This window comes from Nylanderia fulva, unplaced genomic scaffold (genome assembly GCF_048542155.1).
Source record: "Nylanderia fulva isolate GAGA-0341 unplaced genomic scaffold, ASM4854215v1 Scaffold110, whole genome shotgun sequence".
Taxonomy (NCBI): domain Eukaryota; kingdom Metazoa; phylum Arthropoda; class Insecta; order Hymenoptera; family Formicidae; genus Nylanderia; species Nylanderia fulva.
Genome location: NW_028189303.1, coordinates 192,606 through 215,875, shown reverse-complemented (window position 1 = coordinate 215,875; position 23,270 = coordinate 192,606). Strand labels below are relative to the sequence as shown.

At 29.8% G+C, this 23,270-nt stretch overlaps 1 protein-coding gene across 5 annotated transcripts in view; it reads right to left on the bottom strand.

The window, feature by feature from the left end:
* The window catches only part of Cip4 (formin-binding protein 1-like Cip4), a 55,153-nt gene extending 32,213 nt beyond the window's left edge, over positions 1-22,940 (bottom strand). For 3 of the 5 annotated variants that reach the window (XM_029313618.2, XM_029313621.2, XM_029313622.2), the window contains exon 1: positions 22,588-22,939. In XM_029313618.2, coding sequence (XP_029169451.1) covers positions 22,588-22,611 — 24 coding nt within the window. In that variant the 5' untranslated portion in view covers positions 22,612-22,939. Of the gene's footprint in view, positions 1-22,587 lie in introns of all 5 variants that reach the window. The other 2 variants (XM_029313615.2, XM_029313616.2) reach the window with 1 other exon arrangement.
* Between the last annotated feature and the right edge of the window lie 330 nt (positions 22,941-23,270).

Sequence of the window (23,270 nt, the reverse complement as noted above, 5' to 3'; positions counted from 1 at the left end):
CATCAAATTTTCAAAAAAATTGAATATAATTGAGTTTAATGTAAAAAATGGTTTTTTATATTTGAAGTTTTTTTGTAAAAAAAAGATTAATGTTATCTGGAAAATCTGATCAAATATGGTAAATACATTGTTTATCCCTTATACAAAATGCATTCTTTTTTATTTCGATATATTACTTTTTAGTTTTAACCATGTTCACATCTTTAATCTTTCAAGATTAAAGCTGGAAATCACTTCTCATATACATGGAAATACTCCTGAGGATAAGATTTTTTGGAAAAAAAAAATATTTTTTTCAAAATTAATTTTACCATTATTTATCCCCCATCAATTTTTGTCTAGAGTAAGATAACGAAATAAAAATGCATTTTATAAGGGATTCATGACATCTAATCAGAATTTCCAGATAACATTAATCTTTTTCACAAAAAAGCCATTTTTTGCATATTAAACCTCACCTATTATTTCGGAAACCTGATAATAATAATAATAAAAAAAAATATTTTTTCCAAAATTAATTTTACCATTATTTTTCCCCCCTTAATTTTTCCCCCATCAATTTTTGTCTAGAGTAAAATAACGAAATAAAAATGCATTTTATAGGGGATAAACAATGACATTCATGACATTTAATCAGAATTTTCAGATAACATTATCTTTTTCACAAAAAAACCATTTTTTGCATATATTAAACCTCACCTATTATTTCGGAAACCTGACGTGCTAACGAAAATTGTGGCAATAATAATAAAAAAAAAAATATATTTTTGTGTAAACTATTGTAGTATTATATATTTACAAAGTCGACCATATGTGATCTCCAACGAAATTGTTCGAAAACTTCCATTTAATTTGCAATTTTCCTCTCGTTTTATATACGTTAACTCTAACTGATGCCCCTCGGGTTACAATAACGACTCTGCAGGTATCTCGCCTCTCACTGCAGGAGAGACGACGTTTAGCCATCGCTCCGTTAGCATATGGGCCAAGGCGATACGATAGTCTGTCCTGACCTGCGACAACATTCCTGGGAATTTGCGGGTTTTCTCGACGCCCCCCAACAATATCATTTCTTCGCTATCGCTTTGCGACACGATTTTTCTCTAAAAAATTGTTTTTCTTTATTATAAAATTTATATAATTTATTTTTACAAATATATAATTATTATATAATAATAATAATTATTATTATATAGATTATATATATAAATTTATTATATAATTTATTTCTATAAAAATTATTTAAGGAATTTACATAAACAGACATTTTTCTTCTGACATATGTGCATATAATATTATTATGTATATAAGTACGTCTTAGAAATTACATTCTAGTCTTCTAATTTTAATTTTAATTATAAGACTTTCCAACAACAGTCATATTTGATCAATATTAATTAAATGCGACTCTGTCTTGTCTAAATTCATCAGTATTTTTCCGGCCCATTAAATTGTAAAATCAGAAAAAATACTGTGATAAGAAACCGCGGCAAGAAACACATGTGTGTCACGCATTTATTCACTCGTCTTACTGAATTATTCCCGCTTTATTACCGACACTTTTCGCGACACTGCACATAATTACACGGACGTGAGCTCGGGGTCTCTTATCTAGAGAATATTTAAAGGTCGAAGAGGCAGCTGGCATGCGCCGAGCTTTTCGCATGTTTATGAGTACAAACAGATCCTTCTTGAGAGAAAGACGGAGAGAAAGAGCGAAAGGGAGCTTTTAATAGACATCGTAAATCCTGCAACGTCTCCGCATAAGTGCAGGCTCGATTGCAAACGGATCCCGCTCTTGATGTTAATTAATTTGTTGCGGCCGCGTGGCTATCGCAAGCGATTGCAAGTTTGAGACTTGCTCAAACTTCCAATTAATCTATCGCAGTGTGTTTTCACTCACTGTCAAAGTGTTAACGATAAGCTCGTTAAAGCAAACTTTAGATTGTAGGATTCTTCCTTAGTTTGCGTATAAGATTTCCCCCCAGATGCTCTCTATGTAGCGATGGAATTGAGTATTCTTACAAATAGGTTGAAATTTATTTTTGCACAATTTCGAATTCTTTGAAAAATGTAAGTATTTTTAAGTAGACTCAAATCTGGATGAGATTCGAAATTTCTATAAGTAATAAAATTGAACAGTATACTTTCAAGTACAGTCGAACCTGGATCAAGTATGTTCGAATCTTTTATAAGTGCTTATATGAAAAATTGTAGAAATAAGTGAATTGTGTAAGAGTCGTAAATTTTTAAATCTTAGAATTCGAATATTACTTGTAAAAGATTTTTTACGATAAAAAGTACTATTAAATACTATTATAAGTACTAATAGAGATAGAAAGTATTTTATTAAGTACTTATAATAGTATTTAATAGTACTTTTTATCAGACTAATACTTATAAGTACTTAATAGTACTTTCATGTATTTACAAGTACTTATAAAGTATTCATAAATACTTTATAAATAAGTATTTATTAGTATTTATTTCACACTTAAATTAATACATATTTATAACAAGTATCTAAGTACTTATAAGTACTATTAAGTATTAAATACTATAAATACTATCAAGTAAATACTTAATAGTAAATACTTAATAGTATTTATAAGTACTTAGGTACTTATTATAAGTATATATTAATTTAAGTGTGAAATAAGTATTAATTTAAATACAAAAGATATCATTTCATATACAGCATACTGCCGCAGCAGTTTGTTGCTATTGATGAAGTTCAATTGAAAGAATAGCAAAGGCAGCAAAGCAAAAGAACACGCAACTAGTTGATTCTAATTATTGTTATTCTTATATTAGTTAAATAATGGATTTTAAGAATAAAATAGATTATTGTGAAAATATAAAAGCAAAAATCGTAATTTTAACCTCGAAATAATAAGAGAACAAAGAAATATGCTCTACTAAATTTTGATCACGTGACTGATTTGCTGCTGCAGCATGCTGCGTATGAAAAGGCACCTTAATAAGTACTTAAGTACTTATAAATATTTAATAGTGTTTATAAATACTTAATAATGTTTATAAGTATTATTTCAAATTTTACAAAAGTTGAAATTTGAAAAATACAATTTCTAAATTTAATTACTTCGCAAGTACAAGATACATATAAAATATTATTTCTTACGAGTGTTATTTGAATCCGAGAAAATAAAATTTAATTAAACTTGACTCGGATTTTTAAGTACGTATTGAACTTGAGTACATAAGTATCTTTAGCTCTATGATTTTTAAATCGACAAAAATGAATCTCGATGGAAACTGCATTGAGATGCAGTTGCATTCATCTCTGCACATGAGAGACATAATGTATGTGCATAATAAATCTCATACGCAGATTTAAGAGTCGCATATTTATAGACATTGAACAATAACGACGTAAATGATCATTAAAAGTTCTAGCGTCATCGTCGATTTCACGCAGAAATGTCCCGCGTTATATTTATTATCTAATCTGCGATTTATCTGGAAAGATCCTTATCTTCCTTGATTGTAGTATTTCTCGGAATAGGTATAATTCCGAGGTTTTATCGCGAGCATCGCGTTTCTATTGAAAAATATTTACAAAATGTAACTGATATTCTGTGAATTGTTATTTACAAGTCGTAAACGTGAAAATCACTTAAAATAAGATAGATAAATGATTTTTTGCGTTAATAAATATATAATAAATTAATAATAATAAATATTAAAAGCAAACAATTTTTCGCAAATTGAGCTCCTTGAAGGGTTGAAATATAAAAAATCTTATATATATATTAAAATAAATTTTTTAATTTTATCGATTCAATTTTAATTTGAAAAAATTGATGTTATTAACTCTTGAATTAGACTAGATTTTCCTGTTCAATTAGATCACGACAATACGATCGACAAATAACAATAAGTGATTCTCGACTCTTGATCGGGTCATAAAAGGTCGCCGGACGATATCACTTTTGGCTTATCACGGCTCAATTCGATCGCATGTACATGACTCATATTTTTCAGCATAGCTTTTAATCGCGGTTCGCATGAATCACGTTACAAATATTTCGTCTCATTCGTCGTCGCTCGGAATGAAAACGAAGATTGAATGAGAGAGGACGCGGACCGTCTGGAGAGTGGGAGAGAAGAGACAGGAGTAATCTAGGGCTCGTGCGATATCAACGGAGGATGCAGCGACGATAAGAGACGCGCGTGGGATATTCTGGAAGCAGTGCTTTGTTTTCGGAATAAAACGGTTTAACGTTTTTCTTCCGAAAAACGAAAGTTAAATTTGATTCCTCTATATACATAGAATAATCCTAAGATATTTAAAAAAATTTATGTGACATATAAGGTATTAAATATTTAGCGGAAAATATGTTTTATTATAAATTTTATAAATAAAAAATTTTTTGCAGCAAAATATCTTTATAAATTTTATAATAAAGAATTTTTTCAGGGAAAAATAGATAAATAAATAAAGAAAAATATATATAAATTTTATGATTAAAAAAATTTAGAACAAAATATCTTTTTATAAATTTTATAATAAAGAAAAATAATTTTTTTTTAGAAAAAAATAATGTTTATAAATTTTATAATAAAAAAATTTTTTTTATAGAAGAATATTTATAAATGTCACGATAAAAAAATCAGAAAAAATCTTTTTATAAATTTTATAATAAAAAATATTTTTTTCAAAAAAATCAATAATACAAGTTTGCGCAGGGCTACGATACTACGTTGCGTGCATTATTCAATAGATCGTTAGAACGAAGTAGGAAAATTAGCATACTTTGCCCCTTACGTAAGCACATGCGTTTAGGTACATAAACTGCAAAAGGTCGAAAAACCAAATAAAATTCTCTCGCTGAAAGAGTCTTTCAAGTCATATGTTAATTTTATTCACATATATATTTATAATCTTCAGTCTCTCGAAAATCCCGATAATTTTTATTATGTTTTTATATTAATTTTATTCCCTTATGTGCTTAGTTTTCTCGTCAGTAACTGATTTAATGTGCGTGGTCAATATAAAAAAGTAGTAGAAAAATTAACCTAACCTAGTACCTAACCTAACATAGAAAAATTAAAACTATCACATATACTTTTTAGAGCAAATATCCTGCGTATTTGCTCTCTTAATTAAATTCAAGTTAAAATTAACAAAAAATTACATCCATTAAAATCTGAAAAAATTATTTAAATCTTACATATTATCATATATACTTTTTAGAGCAAATCTCTTATGCATTAAAACTAAAATTAACCTAACCTAATTTAGTACCTAACCTAACATAGAAAAATTAAAATTATCACATATACTTTTTAGAGCAAATCTCCTGCGTATTTGCTCTCTTGATTGAATCCAAAGTTAAAATTAACAAAAAAATTACATTAAATTTCCATTAAAATCTGAAAAAATTATTTAAATCTCATATATTATCATATATACTTTTTAGAGCAAATCTCTTGCGCTTTAAAATTAAAATTAACCTAACCTAATCTAGTACCTAACTTAACATAGAAAAATTTAAACTATCACATATACTTTTTAGAGCAAATCTCCTGCGTATTTGCTCTCTTAATTGAATCCAAATTAAAATTAACAAAAAATTACATCGATTAAAATCTGAAAAAATCATTTAAATCTCACATATTATCATATATACTTTTTAGAGCAAATCTCTTGCGCACTAAAATTAACCTAACTTAACCCAACATAGAAAAATAAAAATTATCACATATACTTTTTAGAGCAAATCTCCTGCGTATTTGCTCTCTTAATTGAATCCAAATTAAAATTAACAAAAAAATTACATCCATTAAAATCTGAAAAAATCATTTAAATCTCACATATTATCATATATACTTTTTAGAGCAAATCTCCTGTGTATTCACTCTTGTGCGTGTAAAAATCTAATCTGCATAGGTCGCGCGGCCTTAATCAGTCCCTCTCGCTCCTATTCCCGTTTCACTCTCGCATATATGTACATATATACACCGTCGAGCCGAGAGTGCTCTCTCGAGAGTGCCGTATTTATAGAGATTCGGCGCGATGCGTGGGTGGGGCAAGTTCTTTCTCTCTCTCTGAACGGTTCGCGGCCGCTCTCGCGTGTCCGAGAGAAAAAGGCGAAACAAGCCTTTACGGGGTGTATTTTCGCGGAATACTGCATGTATTTTATAAGTGTTTAAAATTGTTCCAAAAATTACGCTAACAGTAGAAAAATTTGTGTTTTCTTGTTAAAAACCTTGTGAAAATTTTTGTGTTAAATATATTTAACACATTCATGTGTTAATTTAATATATTACTGTTGTGTTAATTGAACTGAAATGTTAAAATATTAAACAACTTAAAAAAAAATGTAAAAATAACACAATGCTTATCTATTTTTAATTTTACATAATAAATATGTTCTGTTTTATTAGTAAAAAATATCTGTTAAAATTTACAGGATAAAATGTTGATTTTTTATTTTATAATATAAGGATGATAAAATCTAAAATTAACATATTTTTAATTCATTTTTACACAAAATTTATTTTAAATTACTTGAAGTGCATTTTGCATTTATTTTGTGTTAAAATATTAACACAGAATTTGTGTCTTCATTTAATATATTCATATTATGTTAAATTAACACAAAAATTTCTGTGAACCGTTTGGGACATTTGATATCTGTTAAATTTAACAGAAATTTTTCAACTTGTAGTCTTATATAGTGCACAGAAATACTCACAATCAGCTTCGCGACAGCGAAGAATCACACAGAAGAAAACACAGAAAAAACTAAACAGTTTTTGTCAAATAAATATATTTCTTACTTGCAAAATATATTTTTTCATTTTTTTATCACTAAACATTACAATAAAAAATTGTATTGCATAAAATTTTAGTTAAGATACTGTGAATATATAAACAGAGCTAGATATACATTTTAAACTCACAATTCACAATTTGACTTGTCGGTTTATAATGTAAGAAAAATAAAATATAATCAAAAATAGAGAATTTAAAAAAATTTCCTAAGTCCGAATAAAATTCCAAAGATAATTCTTTTTACAGATACAAAAAAATCCCTGAGAATTCCAGAATTTCTAGAGATTTTCTAGAGAAGACACCCCTGATATCGTCTATATAGTAATTTGCATTTGATACATAATAAATTATTATATTTTCAAAATTCTGAAAATAACAATTTTATTATATTAAGATAAACAAATAAATTGTTTATCTTAATATAATAAAATCATATATAAATAATCATGCAAATATATATAATTTTCTTCTCTGTTGACACACTAACACAGTAACTATTTCTCCAAAAATAAATGGCACGTATATATGTTCACGTATGCGTGTATAAACGCGTAAAATATATAATAATAATATAAGTAATATACATATTAAGTTTCTCCAGAGAAATTGAGGAGTCCGAATATCTATACTCGCGAATTTACGCTTAACCCACATTCGTATAAAATTTGAAGGCTATTTTTAATTTCAACGCTAATAAACAGAACATCTAATACTCCAAGTTCTCAAAAAAATTTCCCTATTGAAAATAAAATTTCGTTTTCAAATATCTTCTTAAATAAATAAATACATAAATTTAATAAATAAGTAAATATAAAAATTAATTAAAATTAAAAAAAAAATAAATACTTAAATATAAAAAATAAATTAAAATTAATAAATAAAAAAAATACATTAAAATTAGTAAATATAAAAATAAATCAAAATTAAAAAATAAATTAAATAAATAAATAGAAAAAAATTGAAATATAACACGTTCATCTACTTTTCAAAATATTTATTCATTCTATTCGAGGTCGAAAATGTTATGAACTAGATATCTTTCTTTATCATAGTGTTATTTGAGCAATCGTGGAAATTATTCTCTCACACACACTATTTTTTCCGCGAAATATCTCATAGTAGAATTCCACAAACAACCGAGATGCGAACCGTATAATCATGCAAACATCTTCAGTCAACCATATACGATAATAACCACCGATTGTCTGTGAAACGTGGGAATATTGATGCAATTTTAAATTTTGAACCAGAATACTTTGTAACGCGTATTAAAACTGGAGGATGCAATTTTTCGATAAAGCAAACTATTCTCGATTCGATAAATTTATTAAATCAATATCCACTTTCCAGTCTCTTATATTTAGGCATATCCGCTAAAAAAATTAAAATTGCTTTTTATTATATTGTTATTAAATTTGATCGATTTAAATTTTAATCTAAAAAAAAATTTATTTTCTATCGTGCGCAGGAGCAATATAAAAATAATTTTTTAAAATTATCTTTCGAATATAATTCCAAGAAAAAGATTTTGCAATATGATAAGATTGATTTTAATTTAAATAATTTTTAAATAATACTTATTAGGAGCAATTTTATAAAAATAATTTTTTTTAAATATCTTTCAAATATAGTTTTAAGAAAAAGATTTTGCAATATGATAAGATTGATACATGAACATAATATCTCAATCAAAGATAATATTGATAAAATAAAACAAATGAAGAGAGGGTAAATATTATTCGAAATATTGAAAGGCCCGATGATGATTTGATGAAATTTCGAGCGAAAGTAATGCAAAGCCGGGAAAAGCGAATAATAGCCTGTATGAAGTTAGCCCCCTATTTTTCGAATTTTAAAATTTTAAAGGTTGTTCCAGGTTGTTCTAGACTTGTTCTAAATTGTTCCAAAAGATCAAATTTAAAAAATAAAAATTTTCGCGAAAAATGGAAAAAAACGATTTTTTGACCTGGCCCCCCATTTTTCGAAAATCGAACTTTTAAAGGTTGTTCCAGATTGTTCTAGTTGTTCTAAACATTGTTCCAAAGTGATAATTCCCTAAACAAAATATTTCACGAGATATAATAAAAAAATAGTTTCGTGCGCTAAAACAGTATTTTTACGTTTTCGGCTATAGTTATTATCTCTTAAACACCAAACTGTATATTTTAGCTAAAAACGAACAGAACAACCTGGAACAACTCTCAATTTTGCTAGAACATAATTTTAAAGAGTACTTTACTCTTGGAAATAAACATATTTTTGTTGTTTTTTCGTGTTTTTCGACCGATAACGACGTGACAGCGGTCCCAAACTATAGAACAATTACGTACTGGCATAGAACAACTTGGAACAACTCTCAGTTTTGCTAGAACATTATTTTAAAGGGTACTTTACTCTTGGAAATAAACACATTTTTTTTTGTTTTTTCATCTTTTTTGCTCGCAAAAGTCGCGATAACGGTCCCAAACTATAGAACAATTACGTACTGGCATAGAACAACTTGGAACAACTCTCAATTTTGCTAGAACATAATTTTAAAGAGTACTTTACTCTTGAAAATAAACACATTTTTCTTGTTTTTTCATCTTTTTTGCTCGCTAAAGTCGCGACAGCGGTCCCAAACTATAGAACAATTACGTACTGGCATAGAACAACTTGGAACAACTCTCAGTTTTGCTGGAACATTATTTTAAAGAGTACTTTACTCTTGGAAATAAACACATTTTTTTTGTTTTTTCATCTTTTTTGCTCGCTAAAGTCGCGATAGCGGTCCCAAACTATAGAACAATTACGTACTGGCATAGAACAACTTGGAACAACTCTCAATTTTTCTAGAACATAATTTTAAAGAGTACTTTACTCTTGGAAATAAACACATTTTTCTTGTTTTTTTGTGTTTTTCGACCGATAACGTCGCGACAGCGGTCCCAAACTATAGAACAATTACGTACTGGCATAGAACAACTTGGAACAACTCTCAGTTTTGCTAGAACATCATTTTAAAGGGTACTTTACTCTCGGAAATGAACACATTTTTTTTGTTTTTTCATCTTTTTTGCCCGCAAAAGTCGCGATAACGGTCCCAAACTATAGAACAATTACGTACTGGCATAGAACAACTTGGAACAACTCTCAGTTTTGTTAGAACATTATTTTAAAGGGTACTTTACTCTTGGAAATAAACACATTTTTTTTGTTTTTTCATCTTTTTTGCTCGCAAAAGTCGCGATAACGGTCCCAAACTATAGAACAATTACGTACTGGCATAGAACAACTTGGAACAACTCTCAATTTTGCTAGAACATAATTTTAAAGAGTACTTTACTCTTGGAAATAAACACATTTTTCTTGTTTTTTCATCTTTTTTGCTCGCTAAAGTCGCGACAGCGGTCCCAAACTATAGAACAATTACGTACTGGCATAGAACAACTTGGAACAACTCTCAGTTTTGCTGGAACATTATTTTAAAGAGTACTTTACTCTTGGAAATAAACACATTTTTTTTGTTTTTTCATCTTTTTTGCTCGCTAAAGTCGCGACAGCGATCGTAAACTATAGAACAGTTACGTACTGGCATAGAACAACTTGGAACAACTCTCAATTTTACTAGAACATGTTTATTTCCAAGAGTAAAGTACTCTTTAAAATTATGTTCTAGCAAAATTGAGAGTTGTTCCAAGTTGTTCTATGCCAGTACGTAATTGTTCTATAGTTTGGGACCGCTATCGCGACTTTAGCGAGCAAAAAAGATGAAAAAACAAAAAAAATTTGTTTATTTCCAAGAGTAAAGTACCCTTTAAAATAATGTTCTAGCAAAACTGAGAGTTGTTCCAAGTTGTTCTATGCCAGTACGTAATTGTTCTATAGTTTGGGACCGCTATCGCGACTTTAGCGAGCAAAAAAGATGAAAAAACAAAAAAAATGTGTTTATTTCCAAGAGTAAAGTACTCTTTAAAATAATGTTCCAGCAAAACTGAGAGTTGTTCCAAGTTGTTCTATGCCAGTACGTAATTGTTCTATAGTTTGGGACTGCTATCGCGACTTTAGCGGGCAAAAAAGATGAAAAAACAAAAAAAATGTGTTTATTTCCAAGAGTAAAGTACTTTTTAAAATAATGTTCTAGCAAAACTGAGAGTTGTTCCAAGTTGTTCTATGCCAGTACGTAATTGTTCTATAGTTTGGGACCGCTGTCGCGACGTTATCGGTCGAAAAACACGAAAAAACAAGAAAAATGTGTTTATTTCCAAGAGTAAAGTACTCTTTAAAATTATGTTCTAGCAAAACTGAGAGTTGTTCCAAGTTGTTCTATGCCAGTACGTAATTGTTCTATAGTTTGGGACCGCTATCGCGACTTTAGCGGGCGAAAAAGATGAAAAAACAAGAAAAATGTGTTTATTTCCAAGAGTAAAGTACCCTTTAAAATTATGTTTTAGCAAAACTGAGAGTTGTTCCAAGTTGTTCTATGCCAGTACGTAATTGTTCTATAGTTTGGGACCGCTATCGCGACTTTAGCGGGCAAAAAAGATGAAAAAACAAAAAAAATGTGTTTATTTCCAAGAGTAAAGTACCCTTTAAAATGATGTTCTAGCAAAACTGAGAGTTGTTCCAAGTTGTTCTATGCCAGTACGTAATTGTTCTATAGTTTGGGACCGCTATCGCGACTTTAGCGGGCAAAAAAGATAAAAAAACAAAAAAAATTTGTTTATTTCTAAGAGTAAAGTACCCTTTAAAATGATGTTCTAGCAAAACTGAGAGTTGTTCCAAGTTGTTCTATGCCAGTACGTAATTGTTCTATAGTTTGGGACCGCTATCGCGACTTTAGCGGGCAAAAAAGATGAAAAAACAAAAAAAATTTGTTTATTTCCAAGAGTAAAGTACCCTTTAAAATGATGTTCTAGCAAAACTGAGAGTTGTTCCAAGTTGTTCTATGCCAGTACGTAATTGTTCTATAGTTTGGGACCGTTATCGCGACTTTTGCGAGCAAAAAAGATGAAAAAACAAAAAAAATGTGTTTATTTCCAAGAGTAAAGTACCCTTTAAAATAATGTTCTAGCAAAACTGAGAGTTGTTCCAAGTTGTTCTATGCCAGTACGTAATTGTTCTATAGTTTGGGACCGCTGTCACGTCGTTATCGGTCGAAAAACACGAAAAAACAACAAAAATATGTTTATTTCCAAGAGTAAAGTACTCTTTAAAATTATGTTCTAGCAAAATTGAGAGTTGTTCCAGGTTGTTCTGTTCGTTTTTAGCTAAAATATACAGTTTGGTGTTTAAGAGATAATAACTATAGCCGAAAACGTAAAAATACTGTTTTAGCGCACGAAACTATTTTTTTATTATATCTCGTGAAATATTTTGTTTAGGGAATTATCACTTTGGAACAATGTTTAGAACAACTAGAACAATCTGGAACAACCTTTAAAAGTTCGATTTTCGAAAAATGGGGGGCCAGGTCAAAAAATCGTTTTTTTCCATTTTTCGCGAAAATTTTTATTTTTTAAATTTGATCTTTTGGAACAATTTAGAACAAGTCTAGAACAACCTGGAACAACCTTTAAAATTTTAAAATTCGAAAAATAGGGGGCTAACTTCATACAGGCGAATAATAACGGTGTTGACTGGAATCTGCCAAACCGGACAAACTCGTTTAAGGTGGTGGTGTCACGTTAGGACCCCTGGTTAACCCTTTCATGCGAATCGAAGTGTTCAGTTCGTATCGTTATATTTTAAACACTAAATACTGCTTATAAACGTGCATAGATATAATATATTAATTAATTAATTAATTAAGCATATGTGTTCGCAATGCACATTGTCAAATTCAAAACTCTCGTGATAATGTAAATTATTTCTATTAATTAAAAATTAAGAAATATTTCGAAAAAAATTGAAAGAATTAAATTAATTAAATTATAAAATTAAAGTAATTTATTTAATTTTATAATAAATTTAATGTAATTACAAAACATTTTTTTAATAGATAAATTAACTTTAATTAAATTTCTATTAAATTCTCGCAAGTTTTCTTTACGTAAAGATACTATTTAATATCTCCTATTTCCGTCGCCAAAATCGCAAAAAAAATTACAAAAATAAATAAGAAATGCAGTCACAACTTGTTAATAATATCCGGTCGATCTATCAGGCAAATCGTAGAGCTGGAAAGAGTTTTCGCTGGACGATCATAATTATGCTATAAATAAGTCGTTACTGTGACCGCTACTTCCTCATGCCTTTTCTTTACGGTAAATTTAAATTACGCCACGCGTTTCGATAAGAGTTTCCACCTAGTGTGCACTTTGTCATTAAAAGGAATTTATGAAGGTACAGTTAGAAGCTATCAGCGGTTTTCCTATAAATTGATAGGAGAGAAGATATATGGACACGCATATGTTGACACTTTGCGTATTCTTTTCCAATTGGTGAAAAAACGTCCACCGCGGTAAGAGAGGCGCTACTGTAGCAAAACAAATATGGCCGCCGCAAATATACAACCGTTTTAAGTGTAAAAATAAATTTTTTTAATGAAAAAGATGTCATTGCGGCTAGACACACTCTGACATCAGATCTCATGTGATCACTGGAACATTATTAATTAATTTTTCAAATAATAATAAGATGCTAGATATATATTTGCGACGGCCATTTATGATAGTTCACGCGACCACCACTAGTGTCGCATTGAATTTTTAAGCTCCGAATAATATAAATATTATTTTAAAAATTATAAGTGTTGAAAAAAATTTGTTCTCCTGATGAAATTATAAATTTTTATTTCCAAGTAATTTTATCAAACGCTAAAAGTTAATCTCTTATGAAATATTATTCGAAGTATAATGACATGTGACATTTTTATTATGGTAGAAGAAAATTTTTTTTCAACAATTTTATATTTTTTTAAAAATAATATTTACATAATCTTATTTCTTTTAAATGATGTATTATAGATGGTTCAGTCGAAAATAAGATAATTTTTTTTCAAGGAAATCCCTTCGTGATGATAGTACAATGAACAGTTACAAAAGATGAAGGTGTTTTACTCGCTTAATCTCTATCAGGAAATTTCGCGAAGAGCGTTTCCGTTAGTCGATTACGCGTTTTAGCGAAGAAAAATGATGAATAACCATCTTTAGCAAATAAAAGGCTCGTCGAGGCCTCCTCGGCTGTGATTCATGATTTGACACATTCAAGTATCGCTCAAACATTTCCGCGGACGGAAATCTTTTCTTCTTCGTTGAAAAATACCGGAAAAATCGAGAATTTCGAACGAATATTAGGCGGTAATTATTAAGCAACAGCCGAGTCTAATTAGTAATGAACGACGCGGTTAAAGACTGATGATGCTGAAATTTAATGGAGATTCTTATAATAATAATTATAATAATAATAATATAGTATAATAACTTCTTTATAAAAAAAGTAAGTAAAAAGCCTAAGTGCGAACAAAAATAATTTTGGTATAATAATTTAAGTTAATTATTTCAAATCTTTTTATTCTTCTTTTTCAAAAATTTTAATTATATTAAGTTATAAAATGTTAACATTAAATAAACAAATATCTAACTCAAAAATTATTTAAATCGAATTTAAATTTAAATTTAAGTAATTTTTAAATAAAATTCTCATTTACTTAATGACGCTTAATGTAATAATTTAAATTATCTAAATTAAATACTGACATTAAGTAAACGAAATTTTAATCATTTTAACTGAAATCTATCAAATTTAAATTTAAATAATTTAAATGTAAATTTAATTTTTAAGCAAAATTTTCGTTTATTTAAGATCAATATTTTAATGCAATTGAATAAAAAAAAATATTAATCAAATTTAACAAAAATATTTAAAAAAATGCTTATATTTATATTTTTATTAAATTTAATTGAAAAACATTAAAAATAAATAAAAATATACAATTTTAATTTTTTGTTACAGACAGCCGAAGAAAAGTTCTCAACGCTCATTTGCACAAGTGGAGAAAAATCATGTCGTTGATACGAATCGACCTCGAGAGCCTCGTTCCCGCGTCTCTCTTCCGATTCACTTCTATGTGTATATATACGTGGATTATTATTATTATTACGCACGTCGCGTCGCACGGAGAATTGGAAATGGGAGCAAAATTAGCGTAGGAGGGAAAAGTCGCGAAGATTACGAGAGATAAAAGTTACTTTCTCCGGCGCGAAATCGGGAATAGCGGGCGTCTCACTTCCATCATCCGAACCGCGCGATACAAACGCGATGACGTAAGAGCACTAAATTATATCTCGTTCCTGTTTCTCCCACCTACCTTTCCTCCTCATACTCTTGGTCCACCTTTGCACTATCGATCTATACGATGTGTTGGGGGGACCGAATTAATTCGTCAGGGTCAGTGTTGGCTGCCTGCTTACGATGTGAATCGAATAATCAATAATTTAGAGAAGCATCGTCTTCGTGATTTGACTAAAAATTCTTTCGGACACTTTCGAAGAAAGTATTCCGCGATAAGAAAGCGAGTTTTCTGGTATACATGTGTTTATATAAATTATTTAAACATATCTGTATACAAAACAAATAAATATTGTGTATATATATATATAAATTTTTTTTTTAAATAATTTATAGAAATAAGTGTCACGTAATTACTTAACGATAAATATATTTATTTTTAATTATTTTAATTTTTTCAATTATTTTTTCAATTTGTTTCAATTATTTTATATAAATTAATTATTTATTTTTAATTATTTTAATTTTTTCAATTATTGCTTTAATTATTTTTTTCAATTATTTTTTCAATTTTCTCAATTATTTTATATAAATAAATTAAAACTAAATATATTAAAATTTGGCCTAAATTACATTATCTCTACTTATCTCTAGAAAAATATCAAGCAGTGAGATCCTGATGATAGAGCTAATAAATTTTTAAGCATTATAATACATCAGTTTTTTTCTATTATACGATCAATTCGATCAAGTTCGATTAGCGTACGGCGTAATTTCCGTTATCAGCTGTTAAAATTGAGTTCGAAGCTCGATGATATATACGTCGCACGTATCACGAGTTACTGACGTATCGTACACACTTTCTCGCAAATCGCGATACAAGAAGACGCGTTTAACAACCTAGCTAGCTACTCGTGAGCATATGTATATACAAGACGGGCCTGCCTCGTCGTATCTTTGCACAGAAAGAGAGAATCTATCTTTTAAAGGAGAACAAAGAGAAACGATAGAGAAAGAAATTCCATTATATTATACATATGCAATAAATGGTATTTGTATTTTATATATAATATATAAAATAAATATAAAATATATATATAAAAAATATATATATTATAAATTATATATAACTTTACTATGATATAAAAGAAAATATCCCTAACTATAAAGCAAAATAGATTATATTGTAGAAAACATAATTAGCTATAATTCTCTTATAAAAATAAGAATTGGAAACAAAATTATTTCTGTGCTAAATAGAAAGAAAATCGCGTTAAGTAAAAAATCGCGATAATTAAACTTGCAATTAGCTGAAAAGATAGATCGTTGAGTACTCCAAGATTTCAATTATTAGTGTGTGTAAAGTTGGCGTATCATTTTGCGGAAACTCATTATATTTTGAGAGTTCTTACTTTCTTTTTAATAGTTTTAGAGTTCCTGATAGGTAAAACACATAGTTCTGCTCGTTAAAGCGAAAAAATTGCTTAGTGCAAAGTGAGACGCCAACTTCACGCAGCGTCTCACTTTTTCCTACGACATTTTCCGTATCAGAAATAATCAGAAATGAAAAGATCTATAGTTCTACATAAGAAGAGTTCTACCTTCTTAAAGCAAAAAATATTAATTAAACCAAAATTAAAATAATCGGATACCTGTATCTATAGATGTCGAAGGGAGACGCCAGTCAATTTTTACAGTTTTACAATTTTAACAGTTCTGCTTATTATAAAGCAGTTCTGGTATAGTTCTGGGCATATGCATTAAGTTTCCAAAGAGTTCTGATAATTAAAACTCTTAAAAATTATTTTAATTAATTATTTTACCTGAAAAACGCCTATTTTCGATTCTAAAGGTGAGACGCCAGTCGATTTTCGAGTTCTCTTTTTTCTAAAACAATTCTCGTATAGTGTTTGACATGTACAATGAGTTTCCAATGAGTTCTGATAATTAAAACAATTAGAAATTTATTTAATTAATTATTTTTCTCGAAAAATGCACATTTTAGAGTTTAAAGACAAAATGCCACCTGATTTCGACTGTAAAGGTGAGACGCCAGTCGATTTTTGAGTTCTGTTTTTTCTAAAACAGTTCTCATATAGTATTAGACATGTATATTGAGTTTCCAAAGAGTTCTGATAATTAAAAGAATAAAAAATAATTTTAAATAATTTATTTTGCCCGCGAAGAATGCATATTTTTGAGTCTAAAAATGAGAGTTCTGTTTTTTCTATAGCAGTTCTGGTATAGTTCTGGGTATGTACGATGAATTTCCAAAGAGTTCTGATAATTAATAATCAGAACTATTGAAAATCGACTGGCGTCTCACCTTTAAACGCAAAAATATACATTTTTCGAGAAAAATAAATTATTTAAAATTATTTTTTATTCTTTTAATTATCAGAACTCATTGGAAACTCATTGTACATGTCAAACACTATACGAGAATTGTTTTAGAAAAAACAGAACTCGAAAATCGACTGGCGTCTCACCTTTACAGTCGAAAATAGGCGTTTTTCGGGTAAAATAATTAATTAAAATAATTTTTAGGTGTTTTAATTATCAGAACTCTTTGGAAACTTAATGCACATTCCCAGAACTATACCAGAACTGCTTTATAATAAGCAGAACTGTTAAAAATTGACTGGCGTCTCCCTTCGACATCTATAGATACAGGTATCCAATTATTTTAATTTTGGTTTAATTAATATTTTTTGCTTTTAGAATGTAGAACTCTTCTTAGAACTCATGTAGAACTATAGATCTTTTCATTTCTGATTATTTCTGATACGGAAAATGTCGTAGGACAAAGTGAGACGCTGCGTGAAGTTGGCGTCTCACTTTGCACTAAGTAATTTTTTCGCTTTAACGAGCAGAACTATGTGTTTTACCTATCAGGAACTCTAGAACTATTAAAAAGGAAGTCAGAACTCTCAAAATATGAGTTTCCGCAAAATGATACGCCAACTTCACACACACCAATTATTATGTACACTTATAATTCGAAAATATCCAATATCTTAACTAATTGCAAGATAAATATTTTATTCCAATGAAAGATTGATATAGCGCAATTCAATGCACGATGTCTATGATTTTCAATCGAGTTTGGCAGATGATTGAGTACATCATTGAGTACAAATAACGGGGATGAGTAACGAAAATGATGGCGCACGGAATTCGAAATGAATTATTAATAGAGAGAGGCCGAGGGAACGCAGAAGACGTCATCGGTCAATCGATTTTACGCGCGCACATGCGTAAGAATTTTTTCTGAAATCATCGCGCGTCTTTTGATCTCTCTGGATCGAGAAACGATGAATTCTTTCATTTTTTCATCATTCTATTATAGAGATATATTATTGAAATATTATTTATTTAAATATATCAATTATTTATTATTGAAATATGATTATTGGTAGCATTTTTCGATTGACTGTAGGTTTTTCCCAAGCAGAAAAAAAAATCGAGGTTCTATTGGATTCGATCCTGGGACCTCGCGTAGGATTCCTAAAAATATTTTCTAAATAAAATCTACAGTATATATTAATAACACAGTATATAAAAAGATATTTTGCGATCGCTCGCCACTTGTTTTCGTAATGTTTGTATTTCCGCACGTTTGTGTTTCTATTTTTGTACTTGTCACGGGTGATATTTTCGTATCCCGTAAAAAAAAAAAGCACGAGTAACGCTGAAAATTTCTACAATATATACAGACTGACTATTCAACATGACGTATATCGTGACGTCAGTTCAATCAATCAGTTTGTTCTCCAAACGCAATGTCATCTCGCTCGATGATCATGAAAAGTCGATAAGTTCGAAAATTCAAGTTCGACGATTTCAATTATTTCATGTTGAGCAATTTTGATGAAAAATTCAATTTTTCAAATTCAACAGTATCATTTAAAAAATTTCAATTATTCAAGTATTTAAGTTCGACAATTTCAATTGATAAATTTCTATTATTTCAAGTCAAATAATTTCGATTAAAAATTCAATTGTTCAAGTTCGAAATATCCATTGTTCAAATTCAACAGTTTCATTTTAAAAATTTCAATTATTCAAGTATTTAAATTCGGCCATTTCAATTGAGAAATTTCTATTATTTCAAGTCGAGCAATTTCAATTCAAAATTTAATTGTTCAAATTCGAAAATTCAATTCAAAGTTCACATTCAACAGTTTCATTAAAAAATTTCAATTATTCAAGTTCAACAATTCAATTATTCAATTTAATTCAATTATATTTAAATTAAGTGTTCATTAGAGATGGAAGAAAAGTAGTCAAATGGTGCATAAGAATAATAATTATATTTTGAAAAAAAGAAGAAAAAGATGTGATAGAAAATTTAATTTTTTTTAGATAACCGCAGTTTGATTAATGCAATTTTTAAATATTTAATAGAGATGAAAATATACATATACATGAAAAGTCGATATGTCGTCGTCGCGGCCGTCGCGGAGATTTCACGAGAAAGGAAGCAAAAAGAACATATGTGTGCTCCTCTCCACGCGAGCAAGGTGCGTGGAAAGAAGCAGGGGTAAAAGAAGGAGAGAGGCAGAAGAAACGCGCGGGCGAAGAAGGAACATTCGCCTGCGGCTAGCAACCGAAAAGGCAAAACTCCTGGCGAACACGAACTGGTTTTTTCGGGGATATCGCGGTTACCTGTCGTTGGCGAAAACGACGACGAAGACGACAACACAGGCAGTGGTGGTGCAGCTAATTTTTTTTCTCTTTCGAGAGAGAAGAGAAAAAATTATTTTTTTCCCAAAAGTGTTATACGAAGAAAATGCGCGACAGCGAAACAGCATTTGCCGACGAAAATTATAACTGTACAGTCACTATAAGAGGATGAGTTTGCTTAAATCTCAGCGGATATTAATCTTTTAGATTTTGCTACAGAGAGAAAGATTTATTATAAATGATAATAAAATATAAAAACTAAGAACTATAAAAATATAAAATATATTCATAATATAATTTAAAATATAAATATATATTTATATACATTAAAAATTACCCTTTTATACTTTATGTTACAAATTTTAAGTGATAATTCTTTTTAGCTGAAATGTCACATAACACAAAATATGTATCTGCTGATGCAAAAAAAACAAGTTGAACAAGCTCAATTCAAAACTTTCAATTATTCAAGAATTCAAGTTCGACAATTTTAATTATTTCAAGCAGAGCAATTTCGATTAAACATTCAATTATTCAAGTTCAAAAATTCAATTGTTCAAATTTTACAATTTCATTTAAAAAATTTCAATTATTAAATATTTAAGTTCGATGATTTCAATTATTTCAAGTCGAGCAATTTCGATTCAAAATTCAATTGTTCAAGTTCGAAAATTCAATTGTTCATATTCAACAGTTTCATTAAAAAATTTCAATTATTTAAGTTCAACAATTCAATTACTCAGTTCAATTATATTTAAATTGTGTTCGTTAGAGATAGAAGAAGAGTAGTCGAATATGGTTTAAGAGAATAATTATTCTTTGAAAAAAAGAAGAAAAATATATGCAATAAAAAAATTCCATTTTTTCTTAAGATGACAGCAGTGAGATTAAAGTAATTTTTTCAATATTTAATAGAAATGAAGATATATGCGGATAAAGCATTTAATGAATAATTTAATGCAAGAAGGTGATAAATACATGACCAGCATTTATTGCAAAAAAAATCACATTAGTGATGAAATAACGAAACCGCTTAAGGCGAAAAATGAAGATGTCGATAGATATAAGATATAATAGATATATATGAATGAACAGGTGCATGATCCTGCACAAGAGAGAGGGTAGTAAAATACCTCGAAGGAAATTCTTGCTATTAGCCATCTGAAACCAGTCGAGTTTAATAATCTCGATCGACATAAGGAACTTCCGTAATTCTTAACTCTCGTGATATGTAACCACGTGAACATACGGAAAAAAAGATAACGACAAGAAAATGTTTATTTAATAGAGACACAAAAATAAAAGGTCACCCTAATCTCGAACTAAGCGATAACAGAATTTGTCTGATTTGTCAGAATCTGTCATTTGCGCGATGAGATTAATTATGAATTAACAAAAGTATCTGACATCCTGACGGATGAGAGACAAAAGAACCTTGAAATTCGATAATTCTTAGTTTGACTTCTCTTATCAAGGATACGATTACAAATGAATCACGTTCTTCTACTGTTCGTTTGGAAGAAATATTCAGTCTTGAATTATATGTTCGTGAACAAAAAATATTAAGTTCTGAATATTTTTATGTCAAACACTATTTTTTTAAATAATTACTCAACAATTCAATTGTTCAATAATTCAAGTCGAAAAATTTCAATTAAAAAAAATTTTAATTATTTAATTACACTTTTCTATGCGGAAAAAATAATAGAAAAAAGGGATCACTCAAAATAATAAAAAAAAAACAAATCTAACTTTATAAATATAAACTTCAAATTCAATTTTTAAAACATTGAAATTCATCACAAACATTTCTCGCGTATAATTTTTCGCTCAAAAAGAACATTCAATAATTCAAATTCAATTTAAAAAAATCAATGATTTAAGTCTAACAATTTCAATTAAAAAATGTCAATCATTCAATTATATACATATATTTTGTATATAGGAAAATAGAATAGCAATTCAAGTTCAATAAAAAAAATCAATTATTCAAGTCTAACAATTTCAATTAAAAAATGTCAATCATTCAATTATATACATATATTTTTTATATAGGAAAATAGAATAGCAATTCAAGTTCAATAAAAAAAAATCAATTATTCAAGTCTAACAATTTCAATTAAAAAATGTAAATTATTCAATTATATATATAATTTTTATATAAGAAAATAGAATAGCAATCACACAAAATAAGAAAAAAAAATCTAACTGTAAATAAACTTTAAATTAAAAATTTTTCAATTTAATTCTTGAAACATATAACATTGAAATGCATCATGAATATTTTTGGCGTAATTTTTCTCTCAACAAGAAACTGAAGAAAATGAAGAGGACTCGACTACAAAGTCACATCACATGAGAAGCAACACATTAACATTCAGCTTTTATTTTCTAAAAAAAAAACTATTGTTCTCGAAAATCTCGAATGCGACGCAGAATCACGTTTCGAGAGCAGAGGGGGGCCTCGAAAAAAGAAGAAAAAGCACGCACGAACGCAACGAACAACAGCGTGTTGTTTATGCGTGACGAACGCAAAAGGGAATTTCGCTCGCAGAATGAATGGAAAACGACGACGGGCGGCCATCGGCGCCTTCTACAATTTACTCGACTAAGGTATGCGACTTTGTACGCGAAACGTCACGTATGCAAGTACCTGAGGAGCTTTCGAAAAAAATTCCAGAGTAACCCGACCGCGTTTTTTTTTCTTCAAAACCAAGAGAAAGACATTCGCAAGGTGGAAGCGCGAGGATCGCGAGGTTGGGTCGTCTGGAGAGTCGAGAAGATTGGGAGGGAGGGAGGGAGGGGGAAGAGGAGCGACAAGGACGAACGTACGCGACAGTTAGAAAGAGAGAGAGAGAGAGAGAGAGAGAGAAAGAGAAGAGACTCACCCAGAGCTCCGTGCCCCAGCTCATGTTTGCTGGGCCGGGTAAAGCGCGAAATAATGATCCCTGGGACACTTCACATGTAGCGGCGCTCTCCTCAGCCTATATTATATCGCGTCGCACCCACTCGTATATCGTATAAATCCAGGGGTGGAGAGGAGGAACGCGCGCGTTTTATAATCGCACGCACACACAAACACTCGAGGGACGACGTCGCGCGTCGAGAAAAACTCGCTCGCCACGCGCGCACGTATTTTCTCACACGGGATTCGACTTCGACAACATGTCGCCGCTCGCTCCCGTGACCGCCGACTACCTGCCTCTTCGCTTCCGTTGCCACCACTACCGCCCAGGGACACCGAGACTGACCCAGCAGCGCCCGAAAACCGCCCGGAATCGCCGCAAGTGGCGCCCTCTGCCGGCCGCGAGCGGCGAAGCGCCGAGTGATAACGGCGCAGGCGCGAGGCGCCGATGACGTCAGCGCGCACGCGCGAGCGCGGCGCGCGAAGTTCGAATCGGAATGCTCAAAATATACTTATTCGAAAATTATTTGAAATTTTATTATTGTGAGACGATAATTTATGGTTCATTATTTTATTTATTAGAATGTTTTTATTGTAAGAACGATAATTTGATCCTTGTTTTAAAATTCTTAAAGAATGATTTATATACAAACAAATTCAATATAA